The sequence below is a fragment of the Ictalurus furcatus genome, chromosome 16, assembly GCF_023375685.1.
Source record: "Ictalurus furcatus strain D&B chromosome 16, Billie_1.0, whole genome shotgun sequence".
Lineage (NCBI taxonomy): Eukaryota > Metazoa > Chordata > Actinopteri > Siluriformes > Ictaluridae > Ictalurus > Ictalurus furcatus.
This window is the reverse complement of record NC_071270.1, coordinates 19,572,578-19,594,810: the sequence shown is the minus strand read 5'-3', so window position 1 is coordinate 19,594,810 and position 22,233 is coordinate 19,572,578. Positions and strand designations below refer to the sequence as shown.

Sequence of the window (22,233 nt, the reverse complement as noted above, 5' to 3'; positions counted from 1 at the left end):
AATGCTGCTCGCTCTATCACAATCATCAGAAGTTTGGAATTGAAACATTCTTTTTATTTTTTAAACACTTTGCTGCATCTGCCAGGAAAGAATTTCATTTCTTTTCGCACAATTTCTCCAGACCTTTCTATATTCTCTCTATTATTGTCTAATCCAGTGATTCTCAAAGTGAGGTCTGTGGACCATCAAGTGTTCATGAAGCTTGGTTACAGCCACTGACCCATTATTATCAGATTTATTGTATCTGCTGAGTTGTAATTCACTTATTTGACTGGTCCCTTGAATTGAATGGGTTTAATCATACTTCAATAGCTCAGAAATAAATAGTGTATAAACACAGTAGGTTTCATCCAAATCTAAATAACATGAAAACAAGTAGCCTTTTAATAATGTTAGTTTGGACCTAAAGTGTTCTTTCAGTGGAAAGCTGACAAAATATGTTCATGAAATAAATCTGTACTGAACCCCTTTAATTGAGGTTAAAGAGCTCCTTGGCTACAGTTGAGGTCATAAGTTTACATACTCCTTGCAGAATCTGCAGAATGTTAACAATTAAAAAAAAAAAATCATAAACATTGCATTTCTTTTTTTATTTAGTACTGTGCTGAACAAGCTGCTTTACACAACAGATGTTTGCATATAGTCCACAAAACACAATAATAGGGATTGAGGGACTCATACACAAATATTACACAAAAGGTGCAAACATTCTTTGATTCTGCTGGAAAGAAGATGCTGGAAAAGCAAAAAATGTGCAGGACCTGGAGGATTTTTCTGAAGAATAGTGGGCAGTTTAACTACTCGGGACAAACAAGGGACTCATGAACAACTATCACAAATCATAAAAACAGTCGTTGATTATCCAGGTAACGACACACAGTATTAAGAAAAAAGCGTATACAATCCTTGAACTGGTTTATTTGTGTGAATTCAGTTATTGTGTCAAATGGACGCATATGTAAACATCTGTTATGTGAAATAGCGTATTCAGGGCAGCACTAAATTAAAAAAAATGCAATTTTTTGAGCCCTCATTATTATTATTATTATTATTTATTTATTTATTTTTAATTATTAACATTTTGTAGATTCTGCAAGGCGTGTGTAAACTTATGACCTCAACTGTACTAAAATCTGAATACCTCTGCTCTAGTCTACATGCATCCACAGAACGCAGAAAACTGATAACTGAAACTTACCAAATACAAGTAGGCAAACAGGGTATAAATGGTAAGTGGTAGTGTGTGAGGGCATTTTTTTTTTCTTTCTTTCATATCTTGTTGGGGCATAAAGGATACAAGCTCCGAAATAAAGGAACCAAACTGTACTTTACTTTGTTTCTGGGGTGGTATCATCAAGAGTACATCTTTTATTCCTTTAGTATTTTTCACCTGGAAATGTATGGTCTATGGTCTGCACTTATATAGCGTTTTTTAACCTTAGCGGTTCTACAAAGCGCTTTACACTGGTTCTCATTCACCTGTTCACACACCAATGGTAGCAGAGCTGCCATGCAAGGCACTAGCTTGCCATCGGGATCAACTTGGGGTTCAGTGTCTTGCCCAAGGACACTTCGGCATGCGGAGTCATGTGGGCCGGGAATCGAACCGCCAACCCTACGATTAGTGGACAATCCGCTCTACCACCTGAGATACAGCCAACCCATGTAATGTAAATACAGTGTACCTTTAAAAATAATTTAAGGTACACAACCTGGACCTTCTGAGGTAAAAGATACCAAGCCAGCAACAAGGAAAAGTACAGTTTAGTACCAGTTTTTCTGTGGGGATATATGTCTGGTGACCACAAGGAAAACAACAACAACAACTGATGGTTGTGGTTACTGATGGTTAGGTTCAGGTGTAGCATAAGAAATGTGTGTGTGTGTGTGTGTGTGTGTGTGTGTGTGTAATCTGTCAGAGGGCGCTCGTGAGAGAGAATGCAGTGTTAAAAAAAAACAAAAAACCCTCAGACTGTAGTTGTTCATTGTACACTGTAGGTGTTTTCATGTGCACGTGTGAAGGACAGACTTGTGTGTGTGCTCATGTTGGCTGTGGTGTAATGCGAAAGCCAATAGTCCATTAATACACACACATTTTGTCTCCACTCAACAGGACCACAGCAAGGCACCACGAGAGAGGAACCTGTCTTCAGCAAATGAGGAGAAGACGAGGATTACACACCGGACGAAAGTGCACTGATCACAAGGTACACTTTTAGGCAAAACACTGCAGGAAGTAGCCTCTTTAGATATGGATTAAAAGACGCGGCTCGCTAGTTTAGCCTCCATTTTCTTTGCTATGTGGCAGCCAGACAGAGACTTGCTTTCAGTTTCGAGCATAATTCATTATGCTTGGCTTGGTACGATAATTAATACCACTACGCCACAGTCTTTGTTCTGTTGTAGCATAAATACCAGAGGTAACTGTCTGGCGGAAATATCATGAAGTGTTACTAAGAAACAATGTCTTGTTTTTGTTGTTGTTTTTTTTATCGCGAGTCATTGGACACAGGAGTTGAGGAATTGCAGGGGAGTCGCCGTGAATATGGTTCCAGTGTCTGGAGCAGGAAAATGTCATCCAGCTGTAAATTAGACATCATAGATCAACTGGAAAATACCTAAATGATGATAATGTATAAGACATTATAACAGGATTAAAGGATAAATACTAAAAGAAATTATAGACCCCTTGAATAGGGATCACCTCGCATTCCTATGCATTCCTCATATGTTTTTATCAACTAGGCCGGGGTGTCCAATCTTATCCACAAAGGACCGGTGTGGGTGCAGGTTTTCATTCCAACCAAGCTGGAGCCACACCTGATTCCACCTGTTTAATCAGTTGATCTTGGTTTTTAATAGACTCAGGTGTGGATTCTGCTTGGTTGGAATGAAAACCTGCGCTCACACCGGCCCTTTGCGGGTAAGATTGGACACCCCTGATCTAGGCCAAAAACATTTGGCATTCTATCAAACTCCTATTTTCTATTTAGTTGGGAAATTATTTAATAGACTATGTGGTTTAGAAGATTCATTATTCATTCAGTTTCAGTGACCATTCCATCCTGGTAGGGCCATGGTGCATCCGGAGCCTATCCTACAAACACCAGGTGTGAGGCACACATGATGGGACGCCAGTCCATCACAAGGCAGCATGTACACACTTTCAAGCACGCAGTTCACACCTAGGGGCAAATTAGAGTTGGCCATTCACCTACTAACATGTTTTTGGAAGGTGGGAGGAAACCCCTCATGGACACACAGAGAATATCAGAAACTCCTCACAGACAGAAAGCTTTGAGACGGCAATGCGAACTGCTGTGCTACCTAGTTTTGGAGATTCAAGAACATATATTTTTTTAATGATCTACAACTCAAATTAAAGTAATTAGTAGCTAAATAAATAGTACAATAATGCAAAATCTGATACAAATATTGATATTTTAAAGTGTCTATGGTAATAATATTGTACATACTGTAGACAAGAATAGACAAGTTCACATGCGGGATGTGGCTTTTTCACGGCACACCAAGAAAACAGACAATGAACTAAATATAAAACAAATCAGCTCGAAAAAGCTGTTCACTAGCAATACTGTAACAAGAATGCAAATACAAGTAAATAAGTTAATTATTTAAATTGTTAGGTAATTACTACTGATTACTAGTTCATTAATTTAAGTACTTAAAATCAAGTACTTAATGTTCTTTTTTACATTTACAATATGCTCTTTATGTTGATCTAATTTGCAAATGTGAGTGGTTACAGATACACATTCCAATCTTATTTATTATAAGCAATGCTGTAACAAAAAAGATTTTGACCACAGTATAACTGACCTTATAAAAATATTCATAGCTGATGCAATTTCAGTATTCAGTCCCTCCAGTATTTTGTGATCACAGAAATTAATGCAAAATCAACAAAACTCCGTAATATTCGCAGAAGCTTGCAATTTTTCAGTATTACCGCAGATTTTCTGCAGATTTGGGCCAAGATGCATCATGTGATATCATCACAATGTGCATTCAGCCCCCTTTGATTCATGTGCGTCGAACATGAGCACAGCTAAAAAGGTCTCATTTACCAACAAACATCACTGCGAAAGACCATGCAAAACAATTTTGTGCAATTGCAATTTCACCAATTCAAGTAGTTTTCCTCAAAAAAGCATAAAAAAACTCAAGAAATTGCATGGCAAATTTTGACAAAAAGCACCGCAGAAATAAGCATTTTTGGCTGCAACGATCACAAAAAAACTGCAAAATCCTGTACGGAGTGAGTATTACTAGAACTAGATTTAATTGACCTCATGTCCATTATATAGTCCAGTGGTAAAATGCTGGTGGGTTTGGTGCTGTCCACAGATCAAGTGCTGAATTTGTCTGTACAGAATTTCTGATTTGTGCTGTGGCCATAAGGTTAGCAAACTTTACCAAACATTGCATTCAGTTATTAATAAGATTAAATAAAAAGTCACCAATGCAACCACAGCATTGCAACAACAGCTTCATAACAACTGCAAAGTACAGAGATCGCAAATCTCTTAGACACAATTTCTTTTGTCTTTTCAGACTGATCCTAATCTGAAAGAAAAGGCCTTGATCTTGGATCTTGAGGCTGATCAGGTGTTTTCATGAACATATGCATTATGAATGTTTTTTTTAAACCACAATTTTAGCATCTGTTTTCTTTCAGGTCACATTTGAGTAAGAGCCATGAGGAAGTGCAGCCTTTGGACATTTCTTCCTGTTATGTTTTCATTCTTCACAGCAGCAGGCTTATGGGTTGTGTGAGTATTTAAACAAGTTTGCTCTCTCTGCCTGTAGCTTTACTGGACTAATGGTATATCTGGTTTCAAAATTACATACACATGCACTGCCGTTTGCTGTATGTATAACGTGAAGTTTATTCTGTGTCATGTGATACACTTTCATGTGTGTTACACTGTAATGTCACAATCGTTTTGCTGACTGCTAATCTGTGTTAATGGAACTGAAGAGAGCTGACTTAAGATTTGAGAGAATGGTGGAGGTAAATCTTTCTTATATATTGAAAACAGCTATTTTATAGCAGTGGAGGATGACAAAATCACACCACTAAGCTCTGAATATAAGTAAGTTTAATGTTCTTCTTTTATACATTGTATCAAAATATCTTAATGTTATATTACATCGTTATCCATCTGCTTTAAATCCGTTTGTTTTTCCACAGGAGATCAGTTTCAAAGTCTCCTCCATATATAAGGTATAAATGAATGTTATACTCTCAAGACTTTAGGTTTTGGATCCCCATCTAATAGGAAGCTTACCTTAATACTTTTTGAAAATATTTCCCTATCTTTTAGCATTGCAGGTGATGCTCCACCTGCCAGCTGTGTTTTTAGCCAAGTCATGAACATGGCAGCCTTTGTGGGTAAGAATAATGATCTGTGTGTACAGGTTTTGTTTTGTATAATATAATTTAACGTGAATGAACACTAGCATCTTGTTTTAAAAAACTACATGGATACTGGTATTATGAATATGTGGATTAGTTTACAGAACATGACCCCTTTTAACCCTAACCTTTGAAATGAACTCGACTGTGTACCAGGCCTTCTCACCCGATATCTGTGCCTGGTGTCACTAATGGTCTTGTGGATGAATGGGCACAAATCAGTGCAGCCACATTCCAAAATCAAGTGGAAAGCCTTCTCAGACGAGTGGAAGCTGTTATAACAGCAAAAGGGGACTAAATCTGTGTTAATGCCCATGGTTTTGGAATGGGCACATATGGGTGTGATGGTCAGGTACAGTGAGGGAAAGAAGTATTTGATCCCCTGCTGATTTTGTACGTTTGCCCACTGACAAAGAAATGATCAGTCTATAATTTTAATGGTAGATTTATTTGAACAGTGAGAGACAGAATAACAACAAGAAAATCCAGAAAAACTCATGTCAAAAATGTTATAAATTGATTTGCATTTTAATGAGGGAAATAAGTATTTGACCCCCTCTCAATCAGAAAGATTTCTGGCTCCCAGGTGTCTTTTACACAGGTAACGAGCTGAGATTAGGAGCACACTCTTAAAGGGAGTGCTCCTAATCTCAGCTTGTTACCTGTATAAAAGACACCTGTCCACAGAAGCAATCAATCAATCAGATTCCAAACTCTCCACCATGGCCAAGACCAAAGAGCTCTCCAAGGATGTCAGGGACAAGATTGTAGACCTACACAAGTCTGGAAAGGGCTACAAGACCATTGCCAAGCAGCTTGGTGAGAAGGTGACAACAGTTGGTGCAATTATTCGCAAATGGAAGAAACACAAAAGAACTGTCAATCTCCCTCGGCCTGGGGCTCCATGCAAGATCTCACCTCGTGGAGTTGCAATGATCATGAGAACAGTGAGGGATCAGCCTAGAACTACACGGGAGGATTTTGTCAATGATCTCAAGGCAGCTGGGACCATAGTCACCAAGAAAACAATTGGTAACACACTATGCCGCGAAGGACTGAAATCCTGCAGTGCCCGCAAGGTCTCCCTGCTCAAGAAAGCACATATACAAGCCCGTCTGAAGTTTGCCAATGAACATCTGAATGATTCAGAGGACAACTGGGTGAAAGTGTTGTGGTCAGATGAGACCAAAATGGAGCTCTTTGGCATCAACTCAACTTGCCGTGTTTGGAGGAGGAGGAATGCTGCCTATGACCCCAAGAACACCATCCCCACCGTCAAACATGGAGGTGGAAACATTATGCTTTGGGGGTGTTTTTCTGCTAAGGGGACAGGACAACTTCACCGCATCAAAGGGACGATGGACGGGGCCATGCACCGTCAAATCTTGGTTGAGAACCTCCTTCCCTCAGCCAGGGCATTGAAAATGGGTCATGGATGGGTATTCCAGCATGACAATGACCCAAAACACACGGCCAAGGCAACAAAGGAGTGGCTCAAGAAGAAGCACATTAAGGTCCTGGAGTGGCCTAGCCAGTCTCCAGACCTTAATCCCATAGAAAATCTGTGGAGGGAGCTGAAGGTTCGAGTTGCCAAACGTAAGCCTCGAAACCTTAATGACTTGGAGAAGATCTGCAAAGAGGAGTGGGACAAAATCCCTCTTGAGATGAGTGCAAACCTGGTGGCAAACTACAAGAAACGTCTGACCTCTGTGATTGCCAACGAGGGTTTTCCCACCAAGTACTAAGTCATGTTTTGCAGAGGGGTCAAATACATATTTCCCTCATTAAAATGCAAATCAATTTATAACATTTTTGACATGGGTTTTTCTGGATTTTTTTTTTGTTGTTATTCTGTCTCTCACTGTTCAAATAAATCTACCATTAAAATTATAGACTGATCATTTCTTTGTCAGTGGGCAAACATACAAAATCAGCAGGGGATCAAATACTTTTTTCCCTCACTGTACATATGTGTACATATGAATAAGCTATTTTACACAACAGATGTTTACATATCATCCACAAGAGCAGTCTTCTGAAGCTGAGAAATGCTGCTTCCCTCAACTGCAGCCTATATTTCAGGACGCCCCTGTCAGTTTTCAGATAAGCTTAGTTGTAATATGATCATTTTTATGTTGTCAGGCTTCATCCTCGGGGTCCTCAGATACTTGCAACTGAAGCCAAGAGTGCGCAAACCCTGGCTCAACATCATCAGTTTGGTAGCTCTGTCCCTGGCCTGCTTTGGTATGACCTTGGTTGGGAACTTCCAGGTATGGTATGGATTATTGTCAGGTATTTCCCCTCGCTGAGTTTCAGAGCGCTCAGCAACAACCCGGAAGCGTGTTATCGTGCTCCGGGCTGCTTGAGCGCTCTGAGCGCTCTTAAACTCGGTGAGGGCAAATACCTGACAATTATCTTGCCAATCACTTTTATTTTGCTGACTATTTTGTCTGTCTACAGTATATGTTAAGGTTATTTAAGTCAAGTTAAATATTTATGTTTTTATATAAAACAGTGGCTTTATTACAGTGTAGTCTTGATATTTTTAGGTAGGTGATCAATTTTGTTAACTGTTATCTAGCTGTCAAATGACGAGGAGCTCCACAATATTGGCACATCCATGACCTTTGGCCTAGGCACACTGTTTTGTTGGGTCCAGTCATTCATGACTCTGAAGGTCAACTTGAGGAACGAAGGCAAACAAGCTGGCATACCCCGCTTTGTTTTGTCTGGAGCAGTCACTTTCTGCATGCTGCTTTGTATCCTTCTCATGTCTATTGCACACACAATAGGTAAATCAGACAAGCAGAATGGGAGTATTAGAACATTAGTTTTTGAATCAAGTTGTTGATTAATCTTCTATAACTTATAACAAGCTTTTACCAATGAGGGGTTACTTTATGACTAATGTAAATATTGTATTTTATATCCCTGCACCAGCATCAGAATGTCAGAACACACACAGCACTCTAAAGGTAAAGTCCTATATCATACTAACTGCTTGTTGTATGAATTCTGAGTTCAGATCAATTTTCTCGTGTTCTGATCTTGACACAATATCAGATTTTGCGCTAATGGCCCAGCGTCTGCACATGCATGCCGCACGGGCACAGTGGGCACTGGTCATGTTCTTCTTGGTATTCCTGGGCACATTTGCTATCGAGTTCCGTCACTATCACTTCGAGATTGTGTGCACTGATGACCAGGAGCCTCCAATGAGCCTGTCAGAGAGCTTCTCTGAGGTTTCAGAGTACCAATCAGACCAGCTATAGGACTCTACAGCAGAATTACTACAACTTCCATTGTTTATTATCTTCAATAATAATGCATGTCTGTTGAATGTAATCTCTATGGAGTGATCTGTGAAGGAGTAGGTTTCTTTCTCATAGGTAGATTACAACACCAAAAAAAAGAGAAGCGTAAACAGACGTCACGTCTGAGCAAGAGCAAGTTTTTGTATTGCAGATGCCATTAAGTGTTTTACATGGAAAATGCTTGTATAGATACTGTAGGTACATATTATTAGATATGTGACTAGACAACATTTGTATTACTTGGAAAGGACACTAGATCAACTAAAAGAGCATAAGTACTGTATAAATGGAAAAGTAGGCCCATGTCTGTAACTTATGTATACAGTTTTAAACAGTAGTTCTTTGCACATTTTATATCAAGATCAAAATAAAAAAAGTAATAAATGAAAGTGTGGCATATCTTTGACAATCATTATAACAGTATGTTTTTAATCATACTGTAATTAATCTATTTGCTGTGATTCAAGTCTTAGCTAATGAGATTCTACCACAGTTTAACATTACCATCTTCTTCAAATGTGTCAGAACTTCAGCTCTCGTTACATGGTGCATTAGGAATAAAACATTGAATATATTCACTTAGCGGACAGTTTCAGCCAAAGAAACATTAAATTGAGCATGCAAACTGACCTTTAGTTCACTAGTACAGAACCTTAAACTGCTGAATACCAGTGCTTCAGCTACTGTAGTCATATTAAAAACACAGGCTAGGCACGGTTATCTTTCTTGTCATTGTTGTCAATTGGGGCATATCAGTATCTTTTTGAAAATCACATGCATTCATGAGATTTTGCCATTTGATTCAGTTTTCGGTAGTGATGAAAATCATTCCAAACTTACTTAATGCAACTGTTCTGCAATATTTTCCACACAGTTTATAGTTTAAATTTAGAAATCTTGATTTATTTTTAGGTTTTGTTCCTTTATAAATTGTCTATGAGCTACATTACTGTTCCTACATGATAACACGTTTAGTTGTTGCATATCCAAGTTGCACATTTGCTCTTTGCAATAACGCTTTTACATAAAGTTATTTGAAATAACATTTGAGAGTATAACATACGTTTACTAGATGGAGGAAGAGGTACAATTACAGAAAAAATTAATTCATAATTAATAACTTAAATTACACTTTCACATCAATACTGTTTCATAGCATAATAAAACATCCAAATTGAATGACAATATTATAAACCAACTTCATTGTGTTTTTTTAAAAATAAAATAAAAATAAAAAACATATGCAAGCACCTGGAGTTTAATTAGGTACAACTATAATGCACTTGCTGCATCCCCAACCCATAAGTAACAAGCTACAACTTTCTAATCCAATCCAATGTCAGCCCATGTTCGCTAAAGTCCACTTGAGGAATGCTGACACTGTCCTGTCCTTGTGTGTTAAGCACTTCCTGTGAGTTCCAGCTGGCCAAAAGTTGTGAGGGTTGTATAATGGTTCCTCTCCTCTTCGGTCAGCTCCATGTTACCTGGTCGCACAACCACGGCCACGTTCAGCCCAGCATCCTCTGCTGCTTTTGCTTCTGCAAGGTGAGAAGATTGAGTGTTGACTGTTAATCTTCTCACCTAAGTGCTTAATGTAGCAGCTGCTGCATTCAGACTTTCATTTCACACAGTGCAGTAAGCAGAGCTAACAGTAGATCTGCATTACAATATACAGTACAAAATATTGGAACATGTCACTGACAGGTGTTTCTTGTTGCCCAGGTGTGCCCTGTTAGACTGACTGTTTAAACAATTACTAGCTCTGAATGTCTACTCTTGTTTTATGCCCTGGGTTTCACCTGTGAAGACTGCATTTGTTGTTAAAAAGGATAAACCAACAGGAAGACCAGAGAGCTGACTATGGGAGAAACGCAAGCCATTTTGTAGGTGAGAAAAGTGGGAAAAATCAGAGCCATTGCACAAGCATTTGGTATAGCCAATACTACAATTTAGAATGTCCTGAAAAGAAAGAAACCACTGGTGTACAACCAGACATCGAATAGGTCTCAAAAACAACAGTCGGTGACATCAACAACCTCCACAGGGTAGGAGTGAAGGGATCACAATCCACAGTTCAAAGAAGAGGCCATACCACAAGATGCAAAGCACTCATCAGCTGTAAGAATCAGAAGGCCAGATTGGAATTAGCAAAGAAACACAGAGTTGAACTACAGAAGTTAAGGAACCAAGATACCAAAGTGATGGAAAGGCCAAAGTGTGGAGAAAGAAAGGATCTGCTCATGATCCAAAACATACGAGCTCATCATTCAAGCACATTGGAGGTAGTGGCATGGCTTGGGCTTGCAGCTAATCTTTAACGATGATGTAACTCGTGATGGTAGCAGCAGAATGGAGTCAGAAGTCTACAAAAACATCCTGTCTTCCAATTTACAGAGAAATGCATCCAATCTAAATGTCAGGAACTTCATCATGCAGCAAGACGATCCAAAAAGCACTGCCAACACTACAAAGGACTTCATCATTTCATCATCACCTTCTGAAGAGAAGACTGAAGGGAGAAACCCCCCAAAACAAACAACAACTGAAGGAAGCTGGAATACAAACCTGGAAAAGCATCAGAAAAGAAGAATGCAACAGTTCGGTGATGTCAGTGGGTCGCAGGCTTGATGCAGTTATTGCAAGCAAAGGATATGCAACCAAATATTAAGTGTTATTTACTTTAAGATGAGCTGTTCCAATAATTTTGCTCACCTTAAATTGGGTGGTCAGCCACCAATGGTGCCAGGTTCTAAGTTGTTTAACACACCTAGATGCAAATATCAGGAACTGAAAGCTGAAATTCTGATCTATCATCTCATTCATCTTTTAATCTCAAACCCAAATGTCTTCACTGTATAGCAAAAACAAAAGTATTGGTCTTGCAAATGTATACATATATGTTAATTAATATTAGTATACATCATGTAATACCTTTGCATATTGTTGGCTAAAAGGATGATTCCCAATATATACTCATCTTTACATTCAACTGAAACCTTTTCACTTGTGAAATATTGCAAAATTGTATGTTAATGTTGTGGAATTTGAAAGGCAATCCATCCAGAAAACCTTCTGGAGATATTGAAAAGGTTTAAAAGCTTTTTGAAGCTTTAAACTCCGACTGTGCAGTGGGTGGAAATGCCATTATTTGTATCTATTTGAATGATGCGGCCAAAGATTTGGTTACTATCAGAGTCTTTACTACTGCATGACCTATGCTTTTATGGACCAAAGACCACAGCCTCACCCTCTTTTCCATTGGCTCACAGGACCAAAGCTCAAGAAGTCACATTTCAAAACTCTTGTACTGCCATAGCAAGTTGACAAAAATTATCACCTTACATCGTTTTAAACAATTTACATAATGTATTAGACAGTGGTATTTATTATTACTTTTTAAATGCCCTCTGAATGTGGTGTTTATCCAAACTCATTAGGAGTTGAGAAGGAAGAAGCCATATGAAAACTAAAAAACATAAATTACAGCCATTTTGTACCCACCTCGTGTGACATCTGTTAAGAACATAATGTCTTCTGGGGAGCAGCCAATCCTGTCTGCAATCTTTTCATAGCTTTTACTTTCCACTTTGGCACCAATGTTGGTGTCAAAGTGACCGTCAAATAGCTACAAGAGACATTTAGAAAGAGGTTTAAATACTACAACCTACTAGAAAACGTAATCAGCACATATTAAATGAAAAGCTGCCAAATTAGAACTTGCATCTAATAGATCTCCTTCAACTGAATAGCCAAAGAGTAGCTTCTGGGCTTCTATGCTTCCTGAAGAATAAATGTAGACTTTAAAACCATATTGCCTCCATCTTCTTATAGCAGGAACCACATCCTGATACACTCTGCGTCAGAACACAAACACATAAGTCCAGAAGAGCCAACTGTATCCACTTTTATGCATACAAGTTCATGACCCTAAATGAGGAAAAGTCAAAGAATTTCAAAGAGAAAAAGAGAGAATTAACCAGTATTTCAGACATCTCAAATGTGGAAATTGGTCAAATTGATCCATAACATAATAGGAGGGTTAAGGAGAGGAAAAAAGGGCTGTTCCTCCATACTTACTCGCCTTTAATCTTCCCTGAAGCATAGGCTGCTCTCCACATGTGACCTTGCAGCTGCTTGAGAGCAGTGGTCTTTCTGTCTGCAGCCATCTGCCACAGGACACTATCCACCACCTCCCGGATTGCTTTCTCTTCATCAGTGTGGACCGTCTGGTCTACGGCATGAACTGGGCACGCTCTATTCTGCTTTAAGTCTTCCTCAGTCTGAAAACACATCATGTTTCAATAAAATATGGCTGAATCAGGCAGCAAACTGCAACACTACAACCTACTAATAATAGTATAACCTAATAATAATAATAATAATAATAATAATAATAATAATAATAATAATACTGCCTAATACTAATGTAACAAAGCTATAGTAAATGTTTTATGGAAAAACATGATTATTGAGTCAGGAGACAAAAATACCCTGAAAAAATTATATATTTTTAAAAGAATTAATAATCTGAGCTGCTCTGAGTCATTCTCACAATCCTGTAACAGTAATTTACAGTCAGCGACATGAGGTCAAAATTGCTAAGTATTATCAAACATTATCAAGTTCTCATGCCAACTTTAGGCATAAAAAGTAATCCAGATAAACTGTGACATAATGGAGCCAGCAGCCAATCAGGAAAGAGAATAAGAGTGTGAGAGTGAGATTGTAATATATTCAATAAGCTGAAAAAAGGATTCAGGAGTAATAGAGCTTTAGATTTGGTTCTTGCCAAACAGGTACAGTATTTATTTGTCCCCTGATCTGGCAAAACTAGTGAATAATGGTCATCTACTTTATCCTTGTTGTGGAATTTGTATCATTAACCAATTGCAAAACTGTTTTAGTTAAAGAAATAAACCTATATAACTGGCTGCATTTTTTCAAATGTATACCTGAACCTCAAACTTGGTTATATCCCCTTCAGTATGTTCATTTTATCTAATGATTTGTGTCTTTTAACTAACTTTGTGAACCCTTTAGAATTTTCTATATTTCTGCATAAATATAACCTAAAATATCATCAGATTTTCACACAAGTCCTAAAAGTAGACAGCATAGCACAATTCCCTTGACCTAGAACTCTTAATTTATTATATACTGTATGTGTGTGTGTTGTTCATTCTGTACAATATGTGTTATTTATGACACCACAGAATACTTAGAGAATCTGCATTACACAGCAATAATCATAAGGCATGCTTTAATATCTAGTCATGGTCAGAGCTAAACAGCTGACCTTAGATAACAGACAGGCCTGTGTTCAAAGTAGAAGGTTTTGCTCTTTTACCTAATACCTTAGTAAATGTGACAATGTCAAAGTATTAATTATGATAAATACTTGCACCATGGCCCAAACTGCATACTACCATACTAATAGTATTTCAATAGCATTTTTTTTTTTTACTATATCTATTACAGTACATCCTTTAGCTTTAACCACTGTAGAACTGTATGCATAACTGGAGAAATGTGAGCAAATAAATTATTTAAATAAGAAGGCTACAGAAAATATGTTGTGTTTAAATAAAAAAATAATAATAAATGTATGGTTTCTCCCTTTCACTATTTCCCCTACAAACTGTACAGGTGTGCTTTCTGTTTCTTAACAAAGAACATCCATGTGTGCTTTAGACGGGTTTGGCCACATTTCCAGTTTAACTTGTTTTCAAACAGAACAGTTTTAAGCTGGCACATTTCAGGAATCCATGTAGTGTAAAATAAGCAGTACATGTTAAACCTTAGAACTCCGAGGGCCCTGTACCCACTGTGTGTCCAGTGCAGGCAGTAACTTGATAAAGTTGTGTAAATGCAACAAAACAAAGGGGTTGAGTTGAATGGATAGATTACCAAAAAGTGAAACTGAGTGAAATGCAGTCAAAATCAATTCCTCTCTTTCTCTTTATAAAAAAAAAAAAAAAAACAACAACAAAAAACGCTATGACATTTTCATTAAGACACACAGAGGGGGAAATAAGTATTGAACGCGTCAACATTTTTTTCAGTAAATATATTTCCAATGTGTCTATTCAAATGAAATTTTCACCAGACTTTGGTATGAACTCAAGAAATCCACACATATAAAGAAATCCTAACATTAAAGTCCATAAATGAAGTTATGTGTAGTAAAGTGGAATAACACAGGAAAAAAGTATCGAACACACTAAGAAAAAGCAGTTCTCCAAGGCAAGATAAGGCAAGGAACCAGCTGAAATCCGTAAGTAGTTAGAAAGTAATTATACCTCCAATCTGTGCAAATGAATATCAGCGGGGTTAGTAAATTGATGGTCTATAAAAAGGCTTTTCATTACCAAGGTATCACACAAGAAACTTCTCATGATGAGTAAAAACAAAGAGCTCTCTCAAGACCTTTGCAACCTTGTTGCAAAACATATTGATGGAATCGGATACAGACATATGTCAAAACTTCTGAATCCTCCCGTAAGCACCATTGGAGCCATTATCCACAAGTGGAAGAAACATCACGCTGTCATCAACCGGACACGCACAGGAGCTCCTGGCAAGATTTCTGACCAGGGAGTCAGAAGAGTAGGCTGAGAGCCAAGAGTTCTACTGGTGGCTCCTTAGACAAGTGTTGAGCAGTGGTCACACGCTGAGCTTTTAATCAATCATTTCTGACACTCCCAAAACTTTGTTCTTGGCCACGTTTGGCGACAATGGCACTAAAGCGTTATGCGTCCTAAGGCTGGCAATCTCGATTCACAAGAATTATTTAACAATGTATGATATTATGACTGTGATGGCAAAATCTGGCTGAAATAGTATAATGTAAAGCTGGGTTAACAGGCACAGCAGTGTTCCTGGGTTTTGTTTTGTTTTTTGCCTGTCCATTGATAGACAGGGACAAAGTATGCATAGCAATACAATGTGCTGCAATGAAGAATTCCACCTAAAACATGCAACTATGTTGAGTTTACCTGATCAGATGAACAATAACATCAATGTATAAGTAATAAATAGGCAACTATGTGACTGTAAGTCAACGCTGCAGTAAATGACCTGTTTCTTTAGGAGCTGTACATCCTGCTTGCACTCATCCTCTTCCCAGTGCGCACCCAGGTACTCCTCCAAGTGCTCTTTGATATATGGAAATAAAACATCCTGCATGGAAAATGAGCGTTAGACAACCCACATTCATGCGGTTACACTACAGATGGCAGTTTGATCACAGGATTCACAACCATTCCTACCTTTACAAACGTGATAGGAGTCGTAGTTCCTTCAATGTCCAACAGAAAAACGCTAACGTTCTCAGGAACTGTAATCGTTGCCATTTTGGTTTTTTTTTTTTGTTGTTTGTTTGTTTTGTTTTTTTCAAATGGACAACGACAGTCTCGTCACGACGGTTTACGGTAACAAATGGGTATATTAAAAAGTGGGTTGAATAAACCCGGTTAATGCCGGTCAGAGTAGCTAAAACGGTTCATAAGATAAATTGCACACTAACCAACTAGCAATGTGCTAACACATGGCTCAGTCAACGGGTTGCCAGGTAACTGTAGCTATAATCCCCTTAATAATTATAATTATAATAATGCTGTGTTCATATTCAATCAGTTAAGGTTGTTAATTCACATTATTATATATAATAATTATATTGTTGCATTAGTTGTAACAATACAAGATACACAGTTTTGTCTTTTTTTATATTTATCCAACACATCCAACTTCTGCTATTATATATATATATATATATATATATATATATATATATATATATATAATTATTATTATTATTATTATTATTATTATTGTCTATGTCTTGTTGCTGTTTTGTACAGTTGTGCACTGAAAGCATACTTGGCAATAAACCTGATTCTTATTATCCATCCATTCATTTTCCATACCACTTGTCCTACACAGGGTCGTGTGGAGCCTGGAGCCTATCCCAAGCAACTCAGGGCACAAGGCAGGGGACATCCTGGACAGGGTGCCAACCCATTACAGGGAACAATCGCACTATATACAACAAGGATGGATTCTAACGTTTACTAAGGACAATCTGGCAACTCTGAACGATGGCTCTGGCCTACCAACTTGCAACTTGTTTAGGATCAAGATCCTATGATTTGCACATTATTTACCCAAAGTACTTCCGGTAAAAAATAATTTGAAGATCAGTGAGTCTGCGTTTCCGCAACGGCCACTTCATGTACATCAGCTAGAAGATCTGCCGAGTTTGCTGGGATGCGGAATTGTTTAACACGAAGGCTTCCGTAAAACGTCAGATAGTCGATAGCAAATGTAAAAAAAAAATGTATATATAAAAAAAAAGAAAAGAAAAAAGAAACGTGGGAAAATCAGGTTTTTTGGGGTTTTTTTAAAAAAATGCTTTTATTGAGTGTAAGTATCATAGTTACCTACTATGTTGCTTGTATATAATAATATGTTAATTAATGTCAACCATGCAGACTAAATATATATATATATATCGAAATATATTTTTTATTACCTTAAATATTATTTTTTATAATAACCTTATTTCAAAAATAAACCTGTGGGGGAATAAACGTGGTTATATGCAGTTTTAATATTCACCATTCATATTTTGTTTAAATTACACAATTAATTTAAATTATGTTCGTGTAATTGTGCAATTCGATTCAACTCGATGAACTTTACTGGCATGACTGTTACGGTAGTTACAGTATTACCAGACCACTGAAATGACACTTTTACTTATTCTAATACATATTATGCAAATACGTACTAAAGCAAAGGTCTCTCTCTCTCAATTCAATTCAAAGTACTTTATTGGTATGACTATAGATAAGCATCAATATAGATAAGAAAGGAGAATACAAATTTAAAAATCTCTCTGTCTCTCTCTCTTTCTCAAGTCAAAAGTCTTTATTGGCATGACAAATATTAACATTTGTATTGGATACAGACTTTAGGAACACATTAGAAAATAGCTACAAGTTAATAAGTTGACAAGTTACAATTTGTTTTTAAATAAAATAAATAAAATTCTGTGTGCGCAAGCGCGCGACTGTGAATGTCCTTGCAGCACGCCCCTTTCTCCCGACACCACGCCCCTTTCTCACGCGCCGCTCCTTTTCCCGCGCCCCGCCCCTTTCATCCCGCCCTCTCTGATTGCGTCATTGTCCGCCATTTTAACAAACGGGTCAGGGTGTTTGTGTTTGCCGTTGTGTCGTGGTCTTTTTCAGAAATAGCCACATTAATCCACAAAGGTCGTTTTACCCGATTACCGTAGCCCAAAAAAATGCAGGCAGAACTCGAACAGACCGACTTCAGCACGGATGAGTTTCCAGAGGGATCCAAAATAAACGCAAGCAAAAATCAACAGGATGATGGGTGAGTGGCGCTGCTAGGCCGGTGCAGGCCCAACAGTGCTTCGGCTTAGCTAGCTAACATTGCTAGGCTAGTTTAGCTGTTAACGTGACATTTTGTTGTGTTTAGCTTATTTTAGGGTTGCGGTTTGTTTTTAAGTTGCATTTTAACTTCGATAGTATTCAGTTTAATGGAAAAGTGACTTAGCAGACGAAAGCTGGCTGCACAAACAATTCTCCGCAGTTTGTCTCCCAACATCTAAGCTAGCGTTTGCAGAAAATTCAAACGTGGCGTGCATGTTAACTCTGGCTAGATCGTTTACAGCAAGTTTGTATTGACTAGCTAGCTGTTCCTTCTAACTGTCTTTTTGAGTATTCACTTTTCGTCTATTAGCTAAGGTATTTATCTGCTTTTAGGTCAGTTAATGTTAAACTGATCAATTTCCGCCCGCGTGATTAGCTTGGCTTTATTGCACTTTAGGCTAATTTGGTATGCATGATTTCTGTTTCTCAGTAACGTGTCCCTTTTTTCAAGTTTCAAATCGATTATGTTTGCGAATCAGTTCAGAAAATGACTGATGCACCCCCCCCCCCTTCTTTTTTCTTTTTTCTTTTTTCTTTTTTCTTTTTTAACAGGAAAATGTTTATTGGTGGTTTGAGCTGGGACACCAGTAAGCAAGATCTTAAAGACTACCTGTCTAAGTTTGGTGAGGTGTTGGATTGTACCATCAAAACAGACCCGATGACCGGCCGATCCAGAGGTTTTGGGTTTGTGCTCTTCAAAGATGCACAGAGTGTGGACAGAGTGAGTGCAACTTGTCTTAAAAACATAATAAAAAAAAACAATCCTGCTAGTATTGTATGCTGTTAATCCTTATCATTTAAATAAGATTAATTTCTGTAATTTCCATGAAAATCCAGTGACTTTTGTTTTTACCTGTATTAAAATGGTTTCTGTTCCCTCAGAACAGAGTGTTTGAGATGAAATACATGTTTAATTGTTGCTCACGTGAAGATCAAATATAGTTTATTTTTGCTTTTGTGTCTCATCCATGTAGGTATTTCTCTTCTAAATTGTATTGTTAACACTTAGAACACCTTATACATGTTTTTAGGTTCTGGAGATAAAGGAGCACAAACTGGACGGTAAACTGATTGATCCAAAGCGAGCCAAAGCCATGAAGGGGAAAGAACCTCCGAAAAAAGTATTTGTTGGAGGTCTTCGTCCAGAAACATCAGAGGAACAAATTCGGGAATATTTTGGATCCTATGGAGATGTAAGTTGTGCAAGTTATGTTATTTGCCAAGTGTCGCAGATGCATCGTTACACACTGCTTAAGTGAGATGGATAGAATGGGTCTTTACCAGACATACTGTTGTTATCGAATAGTAACCATTTTCCCCCTCTTAATATAGATCGAAAATATTGAACTCCCCGTGGACAGCAACACGAACGAGAGGCGAGGGTTCTGCTTTGTAACATATGTCGATGAGGAACCTGTTACGAAGCTTCTGGAAAATAGATACCACAATGTGGGAGCAGGAAAGGTATGTCTAGCACAGTGGCTTTTTATTTGAACAAAAATGGGTACTCATTACTGGCATGTATTTAAATCAGTCTTTGCTGCTGTTGTTTTTAGTGTGAAATTAAAGTTGCCCAGCCTAAAGAGGTCTACAGACAGCAGCAGAACAGAAGTGACCGGGGAGGAAGAGGAGGATTCAGAGGCCGTGGAAGAGGAGGTATTTAATCTGTTTTGTTTACAAGCCACTGTAAAAAAAAAAAAAAAATTATAAAAACATCATTGGTGGTACTGTTTGCTTATTAGTCTTCAATTCCAAAAGCTCATCTTTGTTGTTTCTTTCAAACACTTTTGTTCAGGACCAAGTCAGGGCTACAACCAAGGTTATGGTGGCTACTATGGACAGAGCTATGGAGGCTACGGCAATGGATACAGCCAGGGCTATAATGATTACTCTGGGTATGACTATACAGGCTACAACTACCCAAATTATGGATATGGACAAGGCTATGATGATTACAATGGTGAGTGTAAGTATGCAATATCTATATTGAAAATACTGGCAACTTCAGCAAACTACTCTTGAATTCTAATTTCGTTTTTATTTAATATTTAATTCCAATAGGTCAACAGAGCAACTATGGCAAGGTATCCCGGGAGGGTGGAACTCATCAGAACAACTACCAGCCGTATTGATGAAATGACTTGACCTGCCAGAATTTATGGTAAGATTATAATCCAAGCCTTTCATTTGTCATTATGTATGAACTTTAAAGATCAATAGACAATGCTGACTATCCTAAAACAGATTGGTATGCATTTTCATGCACCACATTTTGAATGAAAATTTAAGGATATGTCTATAGATCTTTAATTGCTAATGCTTGCACAGCGGTGTCTTTAAAAAAATCTCTTCAGAAAAACGTAAGCGTTTTTCTGTAGATTTTCCCGCTTTTCTCCCTGCTTTTTAACAGGTGATCATAAGGAAATAACATAAAGTTGATAGCAATGCTAACAGGTAAAGTACTGCTAAAGGGTACAGAGTAAGGGCACCTCTCCTGATTTTCCGTTCTTTCCCTAATTCTGATTATTATACCTTGTTTGTACCTGCCAGTGGGGACTTCATTGCAGGCCGTGTGTCACCTGACCACGAAATTCTCTGGGCGTCGCACATAGCGGGCAGAGAGCACGGCATGCACGAGAAAACGCTGTCCTGTGGTATGGTCTCTTCAAATTTCCTGTACCAGCGTTAAAGAGCAAACGTTAAGCAGGAGATCTCTCGTTTTCCCTTAATTTATCAAGGTTTTGTTTAACAGTTTTAAAATGGATTTTTTACAGGTATTTAACAGTGAACCCTAAAGTGTTTAACCTTTTGCTGTTTGTATTCTCCTTTTTATTTTAGTGTTCTTGTATTTCAGTTCTGGAGCTTCAGTGTTTTTATTTTTTCTTTTGTTTGTCTAAAATGGTTCCCACCCCATAAATTGTATAAAACTCATAATGCTTGCTTTTTCTTTAGAGTCCATAGAGAACTTCAAATGGTACACCTCAGTCCTTTTCCTTAAGACATAGATGATAAAGATCATATGTAAACCATTTTTGTGAAGCCATAAAAAGCTAACATGCAAGCTATCAAGGTGTCATTTACTGTTTGGAAATTACCTTAAATTTGATGAGACACATGAGGTATGCTCCTTTTTGGTGTCCACTAGCTCAGCGGAGCTAAATGTATCTCTGAATGTAGACATGCTTTCAGTAACATTAAGTTGTACATATGATCTTTAGTCTTGAATGGTGATCTTAATAGCTTAAAGTCAACAGCTCACGAAGTTAAACTGAAACATGGAGGTGGTCTTTTTCAGTGAGATTCTAGCCCTGTCAAAATAGTTAATGTTTCATCTCATCTCTTTTAGGTGGGCAGACTGAGTGATCGTACCCTGGAGGCAGCTCATGGATACCCTGTTCTTCTTAATCAAAGAGCGGCTTGATTTTAAAAATACTTTTGTTTCATTGTCCTCTGATGAAGACATTCACAGTCAGACCTTGTAAATATTGTTTCCAAGTTTCTTATCCTGTGCTTTGTTGAAGTAGATCCTGAAAGTTTTGTGCTAATGTGTACTTAGATCCTGATTTGGAAAGTGTCCTTTTTGTCTTAATTTTTTTTTTCAGTTTTGGATAAATGGAAATTAAAATTGGGGTACAAAACATGATTGTGTGGTGGTTTTATTTATTTATTAATAAAACAAACTTTGGCTATTGAAGACATCACTTGCAGGGTAAAAAAAATTGTAATAAACTAGATCGATAGATAGATTTGAATTGATTAATTGTTTTGTTAAAGTTTTATTAGGTAAAGGATACTCATTAAAGGTACATAAAGATGTATTATTCAGGCTAAAAACTGAAAAGTACCGTTTACTGCCCCCTCTCCTGGTTAACGTTTAAGCTTTTAGTTATTTTATTTAAAAAAACAAAATAAAAAAGTTAAAGTATAATTTGTACTGACACAAGTGACACGTCAAATCCGACTGACCGGTTTTAATAAAGATATTAAAATAAGGTTGCATAAATGATGCGTTAATTTGACGCTA

The 22,233-nt window shown here is 37.7% G+C and overlaps 3 protein-coding genes across 10 annotated transcripts; 2 read left to right on the top strand and 1 right to left on the bottom strand.

The window, feature by feature from the left end:
* The first annotated feature begins 1,939 nt into the window (after window positions 1-1,939).
* Window positions 1,940-9,143, top strand: tmem150c (transmembrane protein 150C). The gene is made up of 8 exons (XM_053644784.1): window positions 1,940-2,207; window positions 4,700-4,793; window positions 5,064-5,117; window positions 5,216-5,248; window positions 5,349-5,416; window positions 7,583-7,710; window positions 8,022-8,199; window positions 8,504-9,143. The coding sequence occupies exons 2-8, from the start codon at window positions 4,720-4,722 to the stop codon at window positions 8,710-8,712; spliced, it is 744 nt and encodes a 247-aa protein (XP_053500759.1). The 5' UTR covers window positions 1,940-2,207; window positions 4,700-4,719; the 3' UTR covers window positions 8,713-9,143.
* Window positions 9,144-9,235: 92 nt separating this feature from the next.
* On the bottom strand, window positions 9,236-20,840 carry enoph1 (enolase-phosphatase 1). 3 transcript variants are annotated; one of them, XM_053644782.1, is made up of 7 exons: window positions 16,023-16,299; window positions 15,832-15,933; window positions 12,832-13,034; window positions 12,476-12,608; window positions 12,256-12,379; window positions 11,467-11,521; window positions 10,210-10,292 (listed from the first exon to the last, which is right to left on the bottom strand). In XM_053644782.1, exons 1-6 carry the CDS (start codon window positions 16,104-16,106, stop codon window positions 11,481-11,483), a joined length of 687 nt encoding a protein of 228 aa, XP_053500757.1. In that variant the 5' UTR covers window positions 16,107-16,299; the 3' UTR covers window positions 10,210-10,292; window positions 11,467-11,480. The 3 variants fall into 3 exon arrangements, with proteins under 3 accessions (XP_053500758.1, XP_053500756.1, XP_053500757.1); XM_053644783.1 differs by lacking the exons at window positions 11,467-11,521; window positions 16,023-16,299 and adding an exon at window positions 20,742-20,840 and having other exon boundaries at window positions 9,236-10,292; XM_053644781.1 differs by lacking the exon at window positions 11,467-11,521 and having other exon boundaries at window positions 9,236-10,292.
* hnrnpdl (heterogeneous nuclear ribonucleoprotein D-like) lies at window positions 17,931-21,852 on the top strand. 6 transcript variants are annotated; one of them, XM_053644777.1, is made up of 8 exons: window positions 17,931-18,150; window positions 18,762-18,930; window positions 19,241-19,402; window positions 19,542-19,673; window positions 19,766-19,865; window positions 20,005-20,175; window positions 20,271-20,370; window positions 20,760-21,852. In XM_053644777.1, exons 1-7 carry the CDS (start codon window positions 18,059-18,061, stop codon window positions 20,339-20,341), a joined length of 897 nt encoding a protein of 298 aa, XP_053500752.1. In that variant the 5' UTR covers window positions 17,931-18,058; the 3' UTR covers window positions 20,342-20,370; window positions 20,760-21,852. The 6 variants fall into 6 exon arrangements, with proteins under 6 accessions (XP_053500752.1, XP_053500754.1, XP_053500755.1 ...); XM_053644779.1 differs by having other exon boundaries at window positions 17,932-18,150; window positions 20,005-20,169; window positions 21,556-21,852; XM_053644780.1 differs by having other exon boundaries at window positions 17,932-18,150; window positions 20,005-20,169.
* The last annotated feature ends 381 nt before the right edge of the window (window positions 21,853-22,233 follow it).

Excerpts from the sequence above, each read along its gene's own strand:
- tmem150c (XM_053644784.1), top strand. The coding sequence starts at position 4,720 with ATGAGGAAGTGCAGCCTTTGGACATTTCTTCCTGTTATGTTTTCATTC. Across the intron at positions 5,249-5,348 it reads AAGTCTCCTCCATATATAAG|CATTGCAGGTGATGCTCCAC; the intron begins GTATAAATGAAT and ends CCTATCTTTTAG. Across the intron at positions 7,711-8,021 it reads CCTTGGTTGGGAACTTCCAG|CTGTCAAATGACGAGGAGCT; the intron begins GTATGGTATGGA and ends ACTGTTATCTAG.
- hnrnpdl (XM_053644777.1), top strand. The coding sequence starts at position 18,059 with ATGCAGGCAGAACTCGAACAGACCGACTTCAGCACGGATGAGTTTCCA. Across the intron at positions 18,151-18,761 it reads AAAAATCAACAGGATGATGG|GAAAATGTTTATTGGTGGTT; the intron begins GTGAGTGGCGCT and ends CTTTTTTAACAG. Across the intron at positions 19,866-20,004 it reads CAGAGGCCGTGGAAGAGGAG|GACCAAGTCAGGGCTACAAC; the intron begins GTATTTAATCTG and ends ACTTTTGTTCAG.
- enoph1 (XM_053644783.1), bottom strand. The coding sequence starts at position 20,840 with ATGCCGTGCTCTCTGCCCGCTATGTGCGACGCCCAGAGAATTTCGTGG. Across the intron at positions 15,934-20,741 it reads CACTGGCAGGTACAAACAAG|GATGTTTTATTTCCATATAT; the intron begins GTATAATAATCA and ends TTTTCCATGCAG. Across the intron at positions 13,035-15,831 it reads TACAGCTCCTAAAGAAACAG|ACTGAGGAAGACTTAAAGCA; the intron begins GTCATTTACTGC and ends ATGTGTTTTCAG.